Here is a 14,587-nt window from a genome sequence, read left to right on the forward strand (position 1 = left end):
TAGATAATTTATAAATATGTGCAGTATAAGAAATAAGTCCTTAACTTGAAATCTGAATTTAACATATATAAATAAAAAGTTCAGGGATAAATAGTCGAGAAAATTTCAATTTTACCACAAATTTAATACTATTTTTCAAATTTACTATTAATAAATGGCTATTTTTACGAATACTCTAAATTTATGATTATATAATACTAAACTAATTTTTAAAAATATTTATAGAGCATTTATATACTCAACTCCTACTCTAACCCTTTAATACTAAACACTACACAATAATCACTAAAGTGTAAATCCAAATATTAGTATATTTTTTAATTGGTGTATTGTAGTTCTAACAATTTTTTTAAATAGTCAAATCATAAACTGGAAAAACACACAACAAGAAAAGGAAAATTTTAGTTAACCCTCAAATTGTCCAATATGCTACTTTTACTTGCCATTTTATTTACCATTACCATAAAAAATCTGACTGAGCATGCAGTCATATCATTCTTCTATTTACACGCGAGTCACCCTATCTGGTTTTTTGAGCAAAAAAAACGTAATTCTTGTTTCTTTATATATTTTTGTCTGCTTAGCATATCTTTCGTTAATCATTAATGTTTCCTTTGTTAGTAACAGACGTAATTCTTAATTGTATGTTCGGTACTTTTATCTACTGTTTGAACTTTGAAGTCATATTGTGAATTTGAAAGACAAATAAAACTGGGGTTTTCTAGAAATAAAATATATTAAAAATAGAAAATAGAGAAAACGTTTTTTTTTCTTTGAACTAAGTTGTCGCAATGAATTTTTGAAATAAACTGCGCACTGGGTACCTATCTTGTTCTGACAGTATTGTTCTAAGGTCACAAATATTACTTTTTAAGTGCTATTTATAATTTCTGACCAATCTCACCAACCAATTGTTCGCAGTAAATTGAGACATACGAGGAAGAAAGTAGTTACTTTTCATCGACACAATGTTTTCTTAATTATTTAAATGAAATTTCAAAAATATTCAAATATCACGTCGATATAAGTACATAACAATATAAATCACATTACTAAGTATTCTACAAATTACATTAAAATTCCAAGATGGATGCTAAGCCTTGGATATTTTTGTGTGTTATTGTTATTTTATTACTAATTTTGTAGGATTGAAAATGTGAAAGAGATACTGAAAATCCAGCTGGGTGGATGACAAAGAACTCTAGTGATCTTAATAAAATTCAAATGGAGACCAGTTTTGAGCAAAAAAAAAAATTGAAAATCAGCCTGACACACAAGTTTTAGAAACGAGTGTAGTATAGACTGGGTACTGATTCAAGAAATGATGGGCAAAATGTTATGCAATTTTGACTATGGTCAAATTTGTCATGATAATAGTGGAAGTAAATTATTGATCACCCAAAAAAATCGCGGGTGAATTCTTCTTTGACATGACTAGATGACATTGATATATACAATATATAAATGGCTAGACAAGTAGTAAATGCCACAATTCACTTTTTTTTTTCCGTCTGATAAAATTCATTTGAAACAATGATCACAATGTTTGATACCTAAACTGGCGGAAAAACAAGAAATCCCTAGCAACAAGAGCCTAAAAAACAGGCGACCAAACCCACACCGGGATAGCTTACAATAGAAATCCAAAATAAGGAAATTCAAAACTTCGTAGAGGAACTAACACCTTCAGATTGCAACATTTCGATACATCCAAACACTTGTGAACTCGGAACGAGATTTATCGTTGTCGCCCACGGCCCACCGAACGATAACATCAACTTCTACCAACAAGGAGAACACTTCTCTCTAAACCAAAGAACCCAGACTTTATAACCCGGTAAGATAGAACCACTCTAGGGTCACACACACTTCCGGATACGGCGGTGACGCACTTCATGCGACCAAACAATGCCTCAATAAAAGCCCTACAAAGACCACTCCAATCTCAACAGATCTGGAGACCAACGAAGTCTAAACCCGCCAAAACCCACCGAAATCAGAAAGAAAGCAGCAGCAAAGGACATGATAGCGTTCAAATCACTACACCAAGGAACCGAAAAAATTACAAGCTTAGGAACCCACTAGTAAAGCCACGAACCTCCCTATAAAAGATAAACCAACAACACCATTCCACTAGATATACCGATCTGTGAAACTCACTACACCAAACTCCTTGGACACGAAAGAAGTGATTTGGGTAAGACAAACTTGAACGGACACGCAAACCAGTGAAGGGTTTGTTCTAGATCTAGACGAAGCCATGTGCTGCCAAAACCAACCACGGCCATAGCCGGATAAACAAAATAAAGAACAACGGCTTCAGCATACAACGGGACTCACGGAAAATCTGACAAACCACTCCAAGCCACGAGCTCTCAAGACAATCAACCCGAAATTTGGACAGATCTAAACACAGAAAAGTACAACACCTAAAGGACAAGAAACTACGAAGGATTTGACCGGCGGTGTTAGCGCCACCGCCACGCGCTGGTCACCGGAAAAGATGCAGGTCTTGACTTGTAGGGAGGAGCAGGGGCGGCTGAGGAGAGGAAAGTGCCACAATTCACTTTTTATTTAGGTGTTTAAAACGAATACAATTCTTCTACGGAGAAACAATGTATATGTAAATCGAGTGATGGTAATCTAATTTCGTGAGGCTTGGTGGTGTGTATCTATATCAGTTTTGGATTCGATTTGTTTTTAGAACTATATTATCACTACTTGGTGAGAATGGACTTTGGTTTCGCCGCAAGTGATTTAAACGGTGATCTGTCGGTCCATCATCTGGTATTAGTAAGAAGATATTCCAAATTCGGGTTAGATAATGTGGTACGTTTTTGGGTTAGTCCATCTGTAGTACTAAGTGCGTTTTTCCCGGGATCGACCAAATCAACCGACAAGGCTTATAAAACAAAAAAAACAACGTATATGTAATATGATGTATTCTTGTTTTTGAAATTCAAGTAAAATAAATATTTTGAAAGTAGATTTTGATATGGAATAATGATAAATATCTCATGAAATAATGGAATAAAAGGTAAAAAAAAAAAGAAGAGAATATTATTGTGACGCAAATAATATGAAAGACTCGCAAACATATGGAATGGAGCCCACCATGTTTTTCAACTTGTTCACATCTCTTAACGCTATTCACCCAAAGAGAAAAAGGCACTTTTACTTTCTCCTTCTTCCTCTCCTCAATCTCTCTTTGGATTCTGTTTAAGCTAAGTACATTTTAGGGTTTATCCGAGCTCCAAATCCACTCGATCTCTTGAGTTCCTTAGCCAAAAGCTTAGCTCTTTCCATCTGTGTAAGCTTTCTTCCTTATTATTTTCGCTATCTTTTCCCGTACGCCTTCGTTTGCACCTTTTCTTCTTCTGCAACTCTCTTTGATTGCTTAATGTTTCTTATTTATGAATGTTTCTCTAAATTTTGTTTCCTTTTTTCTTTCTGAGATTTCATTTTCTCTGTGTTCTCACTGGGCCTTTTGTGCATTTGAAATCACTCTTATGATTTGATGGTTTTTTCTTATATATATATATATATATAAAAAAAAAGAAATATTAAATTTAATTGGATTAAATGGAATCCTCACTCCTTGCATCAGCTACATGTTCTTTGTTTTCCTAATATGTATTCAAGTTTAATGAGATCTGAGAGTTCTTCATCTTTCTTCTTGACGCGGTTTGGTTTTGCTGTAAATCGTTGGTTTCTCTTCACATTACTCAACTAACTTTACTTTCATCAAACTCATAAATTTTCTATGAGAGTTTTGCCTTTAAAAAAATGTCTTCTTTTTTTTTCTCTGTTTTAAGTTTAAAATTAATCTCTCTCTCTCTCTATATATAGTACTTGTGCAGGATTCATGATTGATTATGCAAATTATAATTACCTAAACCTAATTTAGATCTGTTGGTTTTTGTTCCTTTTCATTTCATAAACTATAATGACCTAATTTAGATCATTGCTTATTCTTCTGTTTCAGGTAACTATGCTTGTTGCTGAAGCTTAGAAACAGATCATAGAAGATGAATATTTGATATTTTTTTCTTTCTCAGAGGTTTGTATACTGTGGAAGAAAAAGAAGCTGCAATGGGATCCTTTGCTGGTTCCTGTGAAATTGTGGAAGAGAAAGACGAAGAACTGAGGATGGCAAAAGTACACTCAGGGAGATATGGTAAACCTTCTTTGGGAGGATCATCAAACAAAGACTCAGAGAGGAAGCAGCGAGAGTATCACGGCTCTCTCGAGTACGACATTGACAAGCTTTTTCAGTCCATACCCGTGAAACCACCGACGAGGAGGCTACTGAGTTCTTCTTTCCATAACAACTTTGAGACAAGCGCGAGTGCTGGTCCGAGCAGGACCACGAGCCCTTCAAAGAGAAGCGCCATGAAGAAGCCAATGACGCCTCAGTCTCCTAGAGTTGCTGACTCGCTTTCTTTGAAGCAGGCTCTGAGGGACCGTTGCATTTCCAAGGCCTCGGAGATGGCTGCTCAGAAACGGTTGTCTAAATCAGCAGCTGCGTCTCCGAGGGTCTCTGAAGCTGACAGGATTAAGAGTTTGTATAATCAATCCACCAGGCTTGTTCCTGTGGACAAGGGTAAAGGAACCTTGGTTGATGAGACATCTTTGATGCCGGTAAACAAAGATATACCAAGCACTTCGAGGAGCGTGTCTCAACGGTCTGAAGAGCCTCCTAACCCTGTTTCTGAGCCATCTCAAGGTGGAACCAACAGATCCGGGTCTTGGCTAAGTTCTGGCAGTGGAGATTGTGAGGTAGAGTTAGATGAAAACGTTGCCTCCACTTCGGCTCAAGATGATGTGCAAGAAGTAGACAAACATGTTACCTCACTACTGCCTTCTGATTCTAGCAACAAAGACAATGCAGAAGAGCTTGAAAAGAAGATTCTCTCAACCACTCTGGATTTGGAGCAGACAGTGAAGTTGGATGACTCACCACCAGAGAAAAGCAAAACGGTGCGCAAGGTAACAAGAATGATCCCGCGTCCCAAAAAGAAGATTTTGGTTAAGAAGAAGTTGAAAATTGGGATAGTTTCAACTAAAAAGGATGAAGAAACCAATAAACTCCTCTGCCAAAGATGTCACTGTTCGTTGAAGAGCACCAGCATCATCAATAACCAACCGCCCTCTTATACTACCAGTCATGAAGTAGCCGATGAGAACTCATCTGGTTCTTGTAATGTTAGTCAAAGCTCTGAAGCTGAGATTATTGTCATGAAACAAAACGTTTCCTCTAGCAATAATGACAGTGGCAACAAATTCGAGTTCTCCTTAAGTTCAAAAGACAGTCTTGGGGATTACAGCAGGAGCACAAGCATGAGCGAGGAGAGCAATCTTAGCAGCAGGTTCAGCTGTGGGAACAAGCCTCACATGTCGATGGATGTGAGATGGGAAGCGATTAAGCACGTCAAGTTGCAATGCGGCGGCTCTTTGGGGTTAAGACACTTCAACCTTTTGAAGAAACTCGGCTGTGGAGATATAGGAACGGTCTATCTCGCAGAGCTGATTGGTACGAACTGTTTGTTTGCTATAAAGGTTATGGACAACGAGTTCTTGGCGAGAAGGAAGAAGAGTCCAAGGGCACAAGCGGAGCGTGAAATACTTAAAATGTTGGACCATCCTTTTCTTCCTACGTTGTATGCGCAGTTTACTTCGGATAACTTGTCTTGTCTAGTCATGGAGTATTGTCCTGGAGGAGATGTTCACGTGCTTAGACAGAAGCAGCTCGGAAGATGTTTCCCTGAACCAGCAGCAAGGTAAAGATTATCAAATGTTAAAATTGCGTCATTAACATCATCACTTTGGTTTAGGCCTGCGGGTTCGGTTCAATAGAAATCTTACCAAATTAACCCGAAAATAAAAGTTCGGTTCAGTATTTGTTTAGTTCGGTATTTGAAATCCAACCGAACTTTTTGATTTCGGTTATATTTTGGTTTAATTTTGTTAAAATGTAGGATAAATTTGGTTAGTTCAGTTTTTGAAAATCCTACCGAAATTTTTGATTTCAGTTAGATTTTGTTTAAATTTAGGATGAATTCGATTAATTTCAGTTAAATTTAGTTAGGAATTTGGTTTGTTCATTTCGGGTTTTGGATATGGTTTGGGTATATATATTTCTTTTAAGAAAAAAATCGATTCCTAAACCGAAAACTGATTTTTTTTTTAAAACCTACTGAATCAAACTGAGCTAACCAAAGTTTCGGTTCGGTTCAAAATCTCAGGTCTAGTTTGGTTAATTGATGATATTATATTTGTTTTCAGGTTCTATGTTGCAGAAATCCTTCTTGCATTGGAGTACTTACACATGCTTGGTATCATATACCGAGACCTGAAGCCGGAGAACATTCTAGTCCGTGAAGATGGACACATTATGCTCACAGATTTCGACCTCTCACTTCGATGTGCAGTGAACCCAACTCTTCTCACATCAACTTCCCCTCCTGACCCCGCCAGAATGTCAGATCCATACAACACATCAAACTGCATACAACCGTTCTGCGTCAACGAACAGTCTTGCCAGGTCTCCTGTTTCAGTCCAAGACTCTCCTCAAACCAACAACAACAAGGCCGGAAACCGAAACGCCCTGATCAACACTTGAACAGATCATCGTTGCCTCAGCTCGTGGCTGAACCAACAGAAGCAAGATCCAACTCCTTTGTGGGAACACACGAGTACTTAGCTCCTGAGATCATCAAAGGAGAAGGACACGGCGCGGCGGTTGACTGGTGGACTTTCGGGGTTCTTCTCTACGAGCTTCTGTACGGGAAAACGCCTTTCAAAGGCTACAACAACGACCAGACTTTGGCTAATGTTGTCTTGGAGAACCTCAAGTTTCCTGATAGCCCGCTGGTGAGCTTCCAGGCGAAGGATTTGATCAGAGGGCTTCTGGTGAAAGAACCAGAGAACCGGTTCGGGACAGAGAAAGGATCTGCAGAGATCAAAAGACATCCTTTCTTTGAAGGGTTGAACTGGGCTCTAATCCGGTGCGCCACACCGCCTGAGCTGCCAGATTGCTATGATTTTGGAGGTGGACCGGGCTCACCTGGAGGCAATGATGATAGGTATCTTGAATGTAAAGCCATAGGGGACCATCTTGAGTTTGAGTTGTTTTAAGTTAAAGGTTCTTGAGCTAAGACTGGTAAAAGTATTCATAGTAAACGTTGCTGTAATCTATATCATGTCTAATATGTAAAGTGTAGCCTCATCTGAGATATAATCTCATATGTTCCTTCCACCAACCTTCTCAACTTGCAATCACTAAAGAGTAAAGAAGAAAACCAAAAAGACATGTCTGATCATCATTAGCTTGGGGCTCTACTTTTTAACTTTTTCTTTTGGCGGGATTGCTTGTTTTGATTTTGGAATGGTGTAAAAGCAAAGCAACTTCGTTTCAGAAGCTTAAATTGAAGCAAAAGCGAAAGACAAAGACACTTAAAGTGCATATATAGATGTTGGGAGAGACATGTTGTAATAAACAAGAAAGAAATGAGTATCAAGAACTCAGGAGCTGCTCCTGCTTCTGCAGTCAACACCAACGGTAAGCTTCCAATGGAGGAGAACGAAGAGGAAGAGATATGGAAAGTGGCGGTGTCGAGGTTTCAAGCTCGAGAAGAAGAGATTGAGAGGAAGAAGATGACTGTTAAGGAGAAAGTTCAACAGAGGCTTGGTTTTGCAGAGGAAGCTACAAGATGCTTGACTCAAACATTGGAAGTAAGTACATAAAAAGCCTTTTTCTTTTCAGACAAGAAGAAGTTGATAATGTTTGTAACTCAAAACAGGAGCTGGAGATTATGGGAGATCCTATGAGAAAAGAAGTTGGAATGGTGAGGAAGAAAATCGACATGGCGAATCGAGATATCAAATCTTTAGCTCAAATCTGTCAGAAGAAGGTTTCTTCACATTTTCATTCTCACAAAAACACATAGATATGTTCTAAAACTTTTGTTTAACAGAAGAGAATGATATGAACAGGAGAAGGAATACAAAGAGACATTGGAGGCTTTCAATGAAAAGAACAAAGAGAAAACTCACCTTGTTTCCATGTTAATGGAGGTATATGGTCTAAACTCTATTCATAGCAGATCTAGTGTGTGTCTGATGACATTTTCTTTGGCAGCTACTGGCTGAAAGTGAAAGAGTAAGGATGAAGAAACTTGAGGAGATTAACAAGACTGTTGGAGCTTTGCAATGAGAAAGAAACCAAAGAATTGGATGTTACCTTTTAAAAGAGTTTTAAATTTGTTTTGATGTTTTTTTTGTATTAGTCTCTATTCAAGTCATCTCTATTAAAAGTGAGCAACCATGTAACATGATATGCATCTATATAAGAATGATAAGAATATGATCACTTCCATAAATAAGTTTCTTAAAGAGCTACCAACATCTAACCCAGGCAACTGCTCAGGTACTGACTAATGTCATACTTTTCACTAGCATACTTAAACTTTAGACATAAATTTCTGGAGAGGGAAGAAAGAAAACAATACAAAGGAGGCAACTTAGGCCTAACAACATCACCAGAACAAAACAATTCAGAGAAGAACCATATGCAGAAGGTGCAGGGCTCAAAGGCAGCTAAAAGAGGACTTGATTTGTTTTTTTTCAAACTTCTCTCAGTGAAAGACTTGAGTTGAGATTCCCATTTGTTGAAGAACACTTGACGTTGAGGAGGCTGACCTCAAGGCTTCAGCCAATGGCCCACCCATATTGTTGTGATTCCCTCCACTGCTCCACCAGTTCATGCTTTGCTGCTGCTCCCTCTCATTGTTGTTGCTGTCTCTCATGTTTGCTTCTTCTTCTTCATTCCCTGTGGAAAGCTTTAAGGAAACGTCTGAGGGAGGGTTACCGGGCATGGAGATGGAAAGATGACAAGTCGATGAGGTCAATGGACTTGAGGTAGAGTCAGATGATCTTGGCCAATCGTCAAAGAAAGGTCTCAGGATGTGGCCATCATCTGATCTTCCATTGCTGAACCCACTGTGAGTTTCATATGGCCTCTTGTTGTTGTTGCTTTCTTGTTTCATGTCTGAAGGACAACTGTTAGACATGAACATTGTCAAAAGAGGATCCAACCAAAAAGGTTTTAAACTTTTTAATCCATTTAACTAGAGATTAAAGACTGATTTAACTCAATAGCAAGTCCTACTAATTGCACACAAGTTTCCACTATCAAAGAGTAAAGACTGGTTAGAGAAATAAATAAATCAATAATTGAAGTTGTTGTTGTTTTCCTGAAATGTGTTTTTAGGGGAAGTGGTTGCAGAATCTAAGAGCTTTTGTTTTTCTTCTATGAAGGTTATGTCAGCTTTCACTGAGAGACCCTACCATCACATTATTTTCAAATACATAAGTATACTCTCTCTTTCTATTTCTCTGATTGAAAAGTTAGATTCTCTATCACACATCCAACTTTTATCATTATCTCTCAACAAAAGAAGAATATGTTTTTATTTTCACAAAAATGATAATAAGTCTCTCTGTCACCCAATTGCCAACATTACCCCTTTCCTCACACCATCAATTCAAAGTGGAATAGCTAACTATTCCCATATCCCAAACAACAAGATTTTTCATAATTTCAACACATTTATCATTGTATTAAAGCCTTTGTAATTAGTATTCTGTTATTATGCAAAACACTTGTCTTAACTCTCAAGACTCTTGACCAAAGCTAATAATGACTTCAGTTAAACTGAGTGTTCTTTTTGTGTACCTTTGATGACTATTAACGTGGAGATGTTGAGATGAATGATGTGAAGAGCCAGAGGAGAAGAAGAGATTGTTTGGTCCATGTCCAAGCTCCTCGCCTAAGACAAAGGAAGATGCTGCGTTTGTGGCAGCGTTTGTGGTGGCGGTTTTGGCGGTTGTTTCCACAGGCTTTCTTGAACGGTTTCGACCACGGTGGATGTGGCGGTCGCAATACTTGTGACCGCCTACAACATCTCTCGAACATCTCCATTTCTTCCCATCCGTTCTCTTGCACCTCCCTGGCTCAGGATCCATTGCTCCTCTCCCCCAATACCCTGTGTGTTCATTAGTAAAACATGTTACTAACAACCAACAAAAAATCTCACTCAAGGCAGTGATTAAGAATGTTTCATAAACCCAACTTTTTTTGTTCTTCTATGTTGCTCATAGATTTTCTAGAAAGGTTTAAAGTCCAGGATTGCAAAGTAGCCTTTTACAGATAAAATGTATTTTTACTTTATTATTTAGTCAATCTATGAATTAGAAGTTTTATAGATCTTGAAAGATTATTTAAAAAAAAAAATAGAAGTATAAACAAGACAAAGATTGAGAGAGTCTCACAAGAAGCTTGGTGATGAGGGAAGTTATGTTGCAGAGGATGCTGAAGGAAGTTCAAAGGAGATTGATGGAAGAGACTTTTCTTGATGGGCAAGAGGAGCTCTTGAGGAACAGAAGCACCAGCCAGCATGTATCTGTAGATCAGTGCTTGTAGCTCAAGTTCTTGCCACTGTGCCAAGCTAAAGAAGTTTCCCAACTCTACAAATTTAACATACAACAAATCGGTCACAGCTTCAAGATTTGAGTGAAGAAGTCTTTGCCCTTTACGAAAAAAAACAGGAAACACTTACTGAGGTGCCTCGTAGAGGAAGAGGAAGAATCAGGAGTGAAACATGAGAATGAGGAAGAAGAGGTGGGTTCAGGGACAAAAAGAGGTAGAGCAGCAGCAGAAGTTTCAGTTTGAGACTGAATCTGATCAAAGAAAAAGTTAGACATCTTAGTTGCAGAACCTTGTTCTTCTGACTCATTCTGCTGCTGACTTCTCCATTGCTTCAGTTGTAAGTCCATGGAAGAGAGAGAGAGAGAGACAGAGAAATGTGTTGGTTGCTTTTGGGATAATTTTTTTCCCCACTTCTTTGTGTCTTAGAGAGAGTGGCTTAATAAGCAAAGACAACCACAACAAAAGGCTTATGTGTTTGGCTTGTGACCCCAACAAAAAGTAGAGTTTTTTCTCTTTGTTCTTTGCAGGTAGTTTGCTAGAGCAAGCTAGAGAAAGATGAAAAGAGTTTTTATTAAGGAACTTGATAGAGAGAAAAAGACTGAGAGACAAGACAGTTGAGGGGGAAAACAAAATTTAGAGTTAAAGAGTGTGGTGTTACAAAAAAAATAGTTAAGAGTGTGATTTTCTATAATTTCTGAATGTGTTTTTGAATTAAAACGGTTTCTTTATTTACTATAAAATTTAGTAAATCAGAAAACACAAAAAGAAAGCACTGCAAGATGCTTGCAGATGGAGATATAGTAGTACCTGCAGTGTTTATGTTTCACTGCCTTGGAAATATCACTTCCTTTTATATCCCATTTTAATATTCCATATTAAGTAGTAGCTTAATGAGAAAAGAGAAGCCTATTATTTAAATATTGTAATTAAAGATCCATTCAATGTGATGTAACGTAACCTTCAATTTATGCACATGTCATTTGTTTCAGAGGTTGTGTTACAAATGTATTAGATTCTGTCATTGATTCTGAACATAATCACTTTGGATTTGACTAACTAACTCCACGGTCAACTGATGTGCAGTGTATGCACTGTAGACTGCATTTGGAGAAAGCTGCAATATATTTTGATCTCTGGGTTCTATAATACTAGATGTGAGTTGACTAACCATTTTCTTTTACAACAAACTACTACATATATAAGTATTACTATTTTAGCATTTTTACTTGTCTAATAATGTTTATCTTTCTTTTTTCTTGCATGCAATATGTAGATTTGAATTTTATTTTAGTGATACATACCACTAAACTACACATCAACAGTAACTATGTATAGTTTTGGCTAATAAGCTATTTGCTTACTCTAATTTGTAACCGTCGTTACTTTATTATTATTCATTAAAAATCATCTGTAACGTCTATGCTTTTGGAAGTTTTTTCATCTACTCTTTTTTATATGGTAAAAGTGAAACTGAATATTAGTATTGTGTGGTTTCTTTTTGAAGGTGTGGTGGATTGGTGGCGACTGGTTTGGTCTTTAATTTCGTCTTTCCAAAAGAAGTTGGACTTGTTTTACAGGTTACAATTTTCGTTTAGAAGACCATTTACGAGTTAAAATGTAATTAGCAGTGATTGTTTATGGATTTGGAACGATTATAATAGATGCATATATTTCTGATATTATAAAGATAAATTAATACCAGAAAAGGCCAAGTAAACTGAGAAAATTTTATTTAAATGAAGTAAGATACATGCATTTATATCTTCACTTCACTGAATAAATACAAAAAACATTCATTAATTTCAAAGTATCTTTATTTGGTGGTGCCATGATAGTATTATTTTATAGTTTTGAGGCAATAAAGTAATAAATATGAGCAAAGGACGATAACGATATTTCATCATCTAGGAGTGAGCCAGCCAAAGATGAGAGAGATCTTCGTAAGAGTTTCTTCAATTCATTCACTCCCACCAGTTTCGGCGGCATTTATATGCACTATTCCTAAATAACCTAAACTCGGTCCATGGATTACGTTCGATATTACATAGTTTTTTTTTTTGAACTGATTCTTAATATTACATAGTTGAGTACTTTCTTTGTGTGTATATGTGGAGTCATCATATATCTTTGATAAAATATGGAATCACGTGCACTACTAACTCCTCTTGGCACTTGTTCTGTCTTCACTATAAGGAACAACAGACCAAAAAGCATATTGGATATGAAATTTGAAACAAAAGTGTGAAAGCTTGGTGAAAACAAACAAATCATAGAATAGTTTTATATTATGATGACCCATTAATGCAAACTACTAGACTACATTCTTATTTCAAGTAAATATTTTATATATGTCTGAATGGATTCAGATTTGTTGTTGTCTTTCTTTAGAGGACCAAAACTGAAAGAAGGAAGGAACATAGACGAATAATGACAGTTCCAGAAATACCTAGAGATTGAGAAAATTTGAGTGGACGAAGGTTGGGTCACGTGCTAAAATTAAGACCAGATGAGATGAAAAGAGGGCTCGGCCCAAAACTAATCCACCTACTTTATTTGAAAATCAAGCCGAGCTTGAAAACGAAATCAGCTTTAGGAGGAGCCCTAGTTTCCGACGAGGGCGCAGACATTGGGTCCCATTGTATAATGTGAGAGACCAAATCACCAATTATGTGTTGCTTTTTGTAATTTACTTTTCTACCCACGAAAGCTACCCTCTATTTACGCAATTTGCCTACTATTTACGTTTGTTTACGATGGGCCGGGCTATGTGTTGTTCATGAGATCCTGCTGGTAGATTTTTTTCCATAATGGTAAGTGTGAACGAACCGCCCCGCCCCACTCTGTACCGTTGCGACTAATAACAAAAATCTCTACATATACCTATATATCTATATATTTTTATTAGTATTATAACCACACCGCACTTGTCCCACAGTTATCCCTGCATTGGAGGCTAAGTCTTTACAAGTCACGACGAAAGAATCCACAAGAGAATCAGTTGTTATTTCCAATCAGCTTTTCACCCAGAAACGGATGTACATAGGTGACTACGGGGACACGTATCTCCTACTACTTAAAAAAATATGTATATTAATTAAATATAGTTATGTAAATGAAATTTTGATTTGTGTGATTTAAGTATAATAAGAAATTATGAGAGCGTAGAAACTATAGTAATGTACTAATTTTTTTCATAAAAAATTTTAATAAAAAATATTTCAAACCTAGAGAAAAATTGCATTTACGTATGAAAACTTCGAAGATGATTTGTCTTCTCAAAAAAAAAAAAGACTCTAGAGATGATTTAAAGAATTTATATAGTGATTCTGGAAATAAGAAAAGAATAAATGGATATTCAAAATATGAAATTTCGTAAGATAATTTTGTAAGGAATTTTTTAGTTATGAAATTTTTATTTATTTTAAATGAGTTGATTAGAATTTTGTGTCTCCGATTAATAATAGTTTTACATCCGTCACGGTTTTCACCATTGTCTATCAGAATTGTTCACTTTTGGTTATTAATAGACTATTACTAACAAAAGTTTCAGAAAGAAACAATTGTGGATTAGAATTATTATGTTCATTGATTGTTTTTATTCGAATCCACACAGATTTTGACGATTGGGTCTATTTGGTTTATCTATTGACAGTAAGAAGTTTTGAGGCCACATGTCCAGAGAAGGCAAATACGTTTTCTAGGACATTGTGTCAAAAACTTTGATTTAATACTTTTTTTTACCAGGAATAAAACGTATATATTAGTTGACAAAAAAAGAAGTATATATTACAGCAGAAGGGCCAAGCTGAGTCAACATGGGCCTAGAAGGCAATTAATGCCAGCACGCGAGGCTTCACGTGATACCACATGCATGCCTAATTATATATTTATATATGTTCTCTTGAGTGGTTCAATCCAGCCTTTTGGTTTCGGACACTTCAGTTTTTTCGGATCGGTATTTTTGGTTTCGGTTTATTCAGTTCAACCAAAGTGAACCAAAAAATTAGTTTTTGATTCGGTTTGATTTTTAGTTTTATTTCCGAATAATCATTTTTTTTGTTTCAGCTAAAATTGGGTGTAATATTCTACTAGTAGGA

At 36.6% G+C, this 14,587-nt stretch overlaps 3 protein-coding genes across 5 annotated transcripts; 2 read left to right on the forward strand and 1 right to left on the reverse strand.

Moving 5' to 3' along the window:
- The first annotated feature begins 3,102 nt into the window (after positions 1-3,102).
- On the forward strand, positions 3,103-7,259 carry LOC106367804 (serine/threonine-protein kinase KIPK1). 3 transcript variants are annotated; one of them, XM_013807660.3, is made up of 3 exons: positions 3,103-3,310; positions 3,986-5,780; positions 6,286-7,259. In XM_013807660.3, the coding sequence occupies exons 2-3, from the start codon at positions 4,093-4,095 to the stop codon at positions 7,136-7,138; spliced, it is 2,541 nt and encodes an 846-aa protein (XP_013663114.1). In that variant the 5' UTR covers positions 3,103-3,310; positions 3,986-4,092; the 3' UTR covers positions 7,139-7,259. The 3 variants fall into 3 exon arrangements, with proteins under 3 accessions (XP_013663114.1, XP_013663115.1, XP_048620549.1); XM_013807661.3 differs by having other exon boundaries at positions 3,147-3,310; positions 4,059-5,780; XM_048764592.1 differs by lacking the exon at positions 3,103-3,310 and adding an exon at positions 3,623-3,704.
- Positions 7,260-7,289: 30 nt separating this feature from the next.
- Positions 7,290-8,366, forward strand: LOC106367806. The gene is made up of 4 exons (XM_013807664.3): positions 7,290-7,735; positions 7,804-7,914; positions 7,997-8,077; positions 8,142-8,366. The coding sequence occupies exons 1-4, from the start codon at positions 7,511-7,513 to the stop codon at positions 8,214-8,216; spliced, it is 492 nt and encodes a 163-aa protein (XP_013663118.1). The 5' UTR covers positions 7,290-7,510; the 3' UTR covers positions 8,217-8,366.
- Positions 8,356-11,312, reverse strand: LOC106367805 (growth-regulating factor 4). Its single transcript, XM_013807663.3, has 4 exons — positions 10,621-11,312; positions 10,334-10,528; positions 9,738-10,047; positions 8,356-9,061 (listed from the first exon to the last, which is right to left on the reverse strand). Exons 1-4 carry the CDS (start codon positions 10,835-10,837, stop codon positions 8,638-8,640), a joined length of 1,146 nt encoding a protein of 381 aa, XP_013663117.2. The 5' UTR covers positions 10,838-11,312; the 3' UTR covers positions 8,356-8,637.
- Between the last annotated feature and the right edge of the window lie 3,275 nt (positions 11,313-14,587).

This window comes from Brassica napus, chromosome C8 (genome assembly GCF_020379485.1).
Source record: "Brassica napus cultivar Da-Ae chromosome C8, Da-Ae, whole genome shotgun sequence".
Taxonomy (NCBI): Eukaryota; Viridiplantae; Streptophyta; class Magnoliopsida; order Brassicales; family Brassicaceae; genus Brassica; species Brassica napus.